The sequence below is a fragment of the Stereum hirsutum genome (genome assembly GCF_000264905.1).
Source record: "Stereum hirsutum FP-91666 SS1 unplaced genomic scaffold STEHIscaffold_47, whole genome shotgun sequence".
Taxonomy (NCBI): Eukaryota; Fungi; Basidiomycota; class Agaricomycetes; order Russulales; family Stereaceae; genus Stereum; species Stereum hirsutum.
The window spans coordinates 1-5714 of NW_006763177.1; the positions used below are offsets into that span (position 1 = coordinate 1).

Below are 5714 nucleotides of genomic sequence, written 5' to 3' on the forward strand. Positions count from 1 at the left end.
CCTGCTCATAGAGAAACGAAGCGCGAAAGAACGAACGCGATGCGGCTATTTACGAACGCGAACAAGGGGGACGAGTCTCCTGTGGCCCGCAACACAGGGAGGCAGGGCTCGGGTCGTCAATCCGGCCGCCAGACTCGCTCGCCAAGCTGCGGCGCAATCATCGATCGATCCCGTGCACCCGAGACTCCATCGGAAGGCCGAAACGAGAGGAGATGGATGGTGGAAGCAAAAAGTAGAGATAAACTGGGCTGTCTAGGCCCTGGAAAGTGAAATAGACGAAATATAATTAGAATTGAACTCAACTGTTGCTGATGGATCATAGAAAACTCGAACACGACGACCTGAAGCCTGTACCATCGAAGGAATAATCAGAAATGAAAGATAGAGCAAACACTACGCTGATCGAGCGCGGAATGAGACACCCCGAGGGCCTCTCGGCTAATCCGTTCCTAGTATCCAACACTTCGGCTCACCCGTTCCAACTCCGCTCAGCCTTCGTCGAACGTCCTTTGCGGGTACGGAGCTCGTCCGCGCGTCGAATCATCTTGATGGCGTGCTTGAGGGCGAAGATGGATCCATCTAGAATAATCGGGATCGAGGGAGTCAAGAGTTCCAACGAAAAATGAATGAAAAATGAATAAATTCAAGACAACAACGAATGTGGCGTCGCGCCCTCTGTTCGAGTGGCGGCCGTACGTATAGAAATTATGTACAAGGTCGCTATTCTAAGTCCTAATCACTCTCCGATGGAAGTGTACACGAGTAGCCTCGTATACACCTCCACAACGGAGAACTATTGCCATCTCTACCATACATCACTCAGTGAGGTGTCAAAATCAGTGGCTGGTTGTTCGAGTGTTTGTTTTACAGTCGGCGAAGGTTGAGTTTGTATCATGTCTGCTCTACTGAAGTCGTGCGCGCTTCAGTGCTTCAGTCGTTCGTTCTATAGATGCACCTCTGACCTTCATCAACGGCTACACATTATCGTGAGCTCTGAAAACCACGCAGATGGACTGGGACATACCTAAGAGATACACAGACAAACTTCGGGGCACCCTTGTTGCCTGTATTTAATTGTAATCCAGCTAGAACTGTGAAGCAAGTCTTGATTGCGTTCCCGTGGCGCGTCACTTTTCAAAGCCATTCCCGACATGCTCAGTTTGCGTCAGTTTCCTCAAACCTGTTGCTTTTGGCAACTGCACATGCTATCGAGGCTTCTCATGGTAGCATCCAGGCCAGCAATACAGACCTTTACTGACTCTATAAATGAAGAGGGATGTGATGTGTGGCCCAATAGGGGCCTTCGGGTGTGATCGCAAATTTGAAGTTACTTTAGCATTCCGCTCACTCATGCACAAGAGCGCAAAAAAAACACTATCATTCTGAACGAGTAGAGTAAAGCAGATAACACGAAAGAGGCAGGAAAGCAAGTAACGCGATACGAAAACAAGTCAAGCAAGACAAAAGCGAGTAAAGCAGTACGACGATGGGAAAACAAGATTAGAGCAGATCGCAAACGAGTAAAGCGTACGGCAAAGATAAGCAACAGATAGATCGACCGATGAATCATCTAGCACTATCCTGACCATGCGCTAAACACTGCGGAGCCTGTGTCTGATGTGAAGGACGGGTTACAACTTATGCATGTTTATCAGAGCCCTTGCCATCTCACGGCGATGATGCGATATAGGACTCACCGACTCAAAGGAGGAACGTGGAGGCGGAAATGTACCTCAGAAGGTGGGGGGAGGCGCCCATGAGTTGTGATCCCACTGGAACCGGTTCCTGAACGCCGTGACGTCGACGCTGGAGGCATGGGATAAAGACCAAAAAGAAGAGAACAAAAATAAGAAGAGGACTTACTGACGCCCTTGAAATATTAATGCCTCATCTTCATAAGCGGCGAGCAAGTACGGGATACCATCACAGAGGAGAGCGAGTACTTGTGCGAAGGCGGCGATGTTGTGAACGGATGAGGCCAGGTTGATGCTGCGGTCGGGATCGTCTTTTTTCTTGCGGATGTACTCGGCTCTGAGCATCTCAACGACATCGACGCGGGTTCGAATATGGCGATGAAGTCCCTGGACAAGGATTCCCAGGCTCTCATCGTCCTCAAAGCAGTCGATGGCATCGTCCACAATGTCCTTCGCTGTTCGTAGGTTGGAATCACGCTCACTTGGCAGCTCCAACCTCGAGAGCAGGACGAAGTCATCGGAGTATGGCGGAGACCCAGAAGGAAGAGCAAAATAATTTTCATACCCGCTAAAGGATTCCAGTTGGTTGAAAGCGTACATAAGACATGCAAAAAAACGTACCGGGCCCTCACTTTGGCAGCCTGCTCCTTCAAGTACTCCGGGATCAAGGCTAGGTCCTCCTCATTTAATCCGCGTTCGCACTTGCGTTCAAAGATCGAGTCGAAACGCCAGTAGCGTCCAACTTTATGCTGAGGAAGGGCGTCCGGCCTGCTTGCTGTTCTAGGTGTCAATATTCGATAGCTTCAGAAAAAGAGAATGGAACGCACCGCGTTGCATGAAACATTCATACTCGTGATTCCGATAGGTGGGCACCCTGTCCAGTGGACCGTCAATGGAAAAGAAGTCGACCCTCTCGGAAAGACGATTCAAGGCCTCAGCGTAGCGGGAGTCCTCATCTTCCTCTTCCTTTCGATCGTTTTCAGTAGTAGAGTTGGTGCCTTTGGTGTTGTTGGTGTTGGTGTCACCGTCAGCCATAGTCAGGAAGGTAGAGAGCTAAGTTGTGTAGCCAGGAGGATGCTACGAGCAAGAAGATCCAGGAGGAAAGAGCAAGAAGAGGACGAGAGCAATAGGAGGCCTGCCAGCAGGTCGCAACGAGGAAGCAGACTACGCCAAGTCAGGTTGCACGACGTTACCATCCAGTTTGTAGTGGAAACTGTAGTGCACTACAGAAGCGCTCGAGGAGAAGCCTCGACCCATTCTGTGTCGAACATGAGCGCTCAGTTTGAACTCCGCTCGGCTTGATGTTCGGCTCCTGTTCTCCTACCCTCGGCAGACAGAATCCGCGAGCAAGCACGATCTCACTGCATGCAGCATATATATCAATGTAAAAAAAAAGAAAGAAAGAGAAGTAAGCCGTATATTTATAGCTCCCTGCAAGCTCCCTGAGGTTATAGAAAAATAAAAGTTCACATTCTCTCACTCTACTGGGAATCGAACCACTGTACTTACTGCAGGTGCATGTGCGGATTGCCACTTTATCCACTAGACTAGAGTGCGCCGTGCATTATGACTGTAGCTAGGTAGGTATGGCGAAGAGGAAGGTTGTCTAGGCCAAGCATGCAGACGAAACTCCCGCGTTCCCCCGCACCCGCTTATGGGGCCTGGTTCTTGTACCTATTTTTGCAACATGCATGTCGCAGTGGGGCACGTGGACTGTAATACACAGCAAGTTCAACGTTGGGTTGGGGACACAGATATGTACATAGCGGTTGGGGACTTCCAAGAAAACCGATAAACAAAATGAAAACAGGTGAAAGCATGTATAGAGCGAGGGAAACCCGACAGCTACTAATGACGAGTGAACGGTACGGATACTCAAAGAGCAGGAGGGGTGCCACGGTCAACGAGGAAAGTTTAAAGAGAGATAGACGACGAGAAAATCCAGCACCACCGAAACTCACGTACGCACACGAACGTGGCCCTCCTTCAACGCAAGTGCAAAAGCGGCCTCCGCATCTTCTGGGGTAGAGTATGCGGTGACGACCGCACACCGGACGAACAGGACCTGTGCGGCTGCCTCGGCCCTCAATAAAGAATAACATTCGTATCAGTACTACGTGGGGTATGAAAAAATACTCTTACCATTCGCGGTAGACACCAACACGCCTTCCCTGGGTAACAGTGTATGTCGTCTTGGATGTTTGCGGCGGCGGAGGAAGGCCGGGAGGGGTGGGGAGTGGTGGCGGAAGGGGATGACGGCCATGGTACGGTACTGCCCGCACAAGGCCCTTGCGTTGCATATCCGCATAATGGATATGGGCGTCCAGGAGCGACTTGTGCTTCTTGTAGACTTGGCCTGGTGTGCCAAACACGGCACGAACGAGATCGCCCCTACGAGGGAGCTCATTAGCAACAATGAGCGGAGCTAAAAAAAAATACAAGAACTCACCAAGTGGAGAACACACCAGGCATATGGGCAACGATGGCGCTATAGGCCTTTTCCTTCGAGGCCTTACCCGATGAAGGGGAAACAGGGGTGGCGAGGCCCCGTCCACGTTGGAAAATATCGCTTGGCGTACGACGGGCGACAACACTGCGAACGTGAGCACCCTCGACACCTTGGGTGAGATCCGCCGCCTTTGCCCTGTAAAGAGGTGAGCGGCGAGGGTTCCGGCAAAAGGATATAAACCTACCAATGGTTCACGACCTGCGATCCCATGATTGTCGGTACATCGACAATGTACACTTTTCCAGCACGGTTGAGACGTGGCGTGGAGGGAGAAGGGGAGGATGTTGAAGCGACGGGCGTTGGTTGGGTGGTCAGGGGCAAACGAGCTGGTGGTGAATCCTGAGGAGCGGGCGTAGGAGACGAATCACCAGCCTCGACTACAGCTGATGCGCTCGGCGATCAATAAGCAGACAAATGGCAAAGATGAAGACAGGAAAACGTACCATAGACACCGGGCTCCCTTTCGACGGTCAGTGTGCACATGATCGCAGCGAGCCATTCGTCGTGGTCGGACCCGTCGTAATTCGTGCTCTCGTACGCCGTCATCCAGTCATCCTCGCTGGAATCATCGCTAGAGAGGCTGATATAGCCACCTTCGATATGGGGTCTAGCGGTAAGAGGGCGCGATTGGACGGCGGGCATGATTGGCAGTGCGTCGGGGGCTAAAAGGTGGGGGAAAGGAGATACCGTGGACGTACAATGCATGCTGCGTTTATCAAGGTCTTCTCATTAGCGTTCGACTGCGTTCGAGCTGTGCTTCTGACACGTGTCGGCGAGGTCACGGGTAGGCGCTTGTGGACGCTTGTGGACGCGTTGTTGAACACCCTTTTTTATTTTAATTTTGATCGTGCTCCGCCGCCTCTCGACTGCTTGTTGAGCTCGTCATGGCAGAGCCATCGACTGCTCCTGCGCCCAATCCGCTGCCTACTGGGCTTACAGTACCTTCTGGCCAACTCGCGGGTTCCTCTACTGCTACGTTTGGCGCCATCAACGCGCCAACTTCAGTGAGCCAGCCATCATCTGATGCCATCGCGTCTGCAGCTACTCTTTCACGGGGCTTGTCTTTGCCTCTCACGCCGCCATCTGGAACAGCGCCTGCTCCCACAGCATCTTCATCGGGAAATGCTTCTACTCTGGCACCGTCCACGACTTCGGCACCCCTTGCGACTCCGGCACCATCCACGACTCCGGCACCCTCCACGACTCCCGCGCTCTCCACGACTCCGGCACCCTCCACGACTCCAGCGCCCTCCACGACTCCGGCCCCTTCCACGACTCCGGCGCCCTCCACGACTCCGGCGCCCTCCACGACTCCGGCCCCCTCCACGGCTCCAGTGCCCTCCACTGACCCAACGCCTTCGCCATCCACACCCTCCGCACAAAATCTTTCTACGCGCAAGGGTCCGAAAGGCAGTAAACATCTTCAGCCAAAGCCGAAGGGAAAGCCGGGCCGAAAGTCGACATGGCCAGCAAAGAAACTCGCATGGCTTGAGAGCCACCTCGCAGACTGT

The 5714-nt window shown here is 52.7% G+C and overlaps 2 protein-coding genes across 2 annotated transcripts; both read right to left on the bottom strand.

The window, feature by feature from the left end:
• Positions 1 to 1733: 1733 nt before the first annotated feature.
• STEHIDRAFT_116824 (uncharacterized protein) lies at positions 1734 to 4845 on the bottom strand (the record flags this gene model as incomplete). The annotated part of the gene is made up of 10 exons (XM_007311793.1): positions 1734 to 1806; positions 1864 to 2262; positions 2316 to 2469; positions 2522 to 2747; positions 3019 to 3055; positions 3656 to 3778; positions 3837 to 4085; positions 4144 to 4338; positions 4388 to 4586; positions 4647 to 4845. 10 exons carry the CDS (start codon positions 4843 to 4845, stop codon positions 1734 to 1736), a joined length of 1854 nt encoding a protein of 617 aa, XP_007311855.1.
• Positions 4846 to 5038: 193 nt separating this feature from the next.
• Positions 5039 to 5592, bottom strand: STEHIDRAFT_116825 (uncharacterized protein; the record flags this gene model as incomplete). Its single annotated transcript, XM_007311794.1, has 1 exon — positions 5039 to 5592. A coding segment is annotated over one exon (554 nt), but the record flags the coding sequence as incomplete, so codon positions are not given.
• Positions 5593 to 5714: the final 122 nt, after the last annotated feature.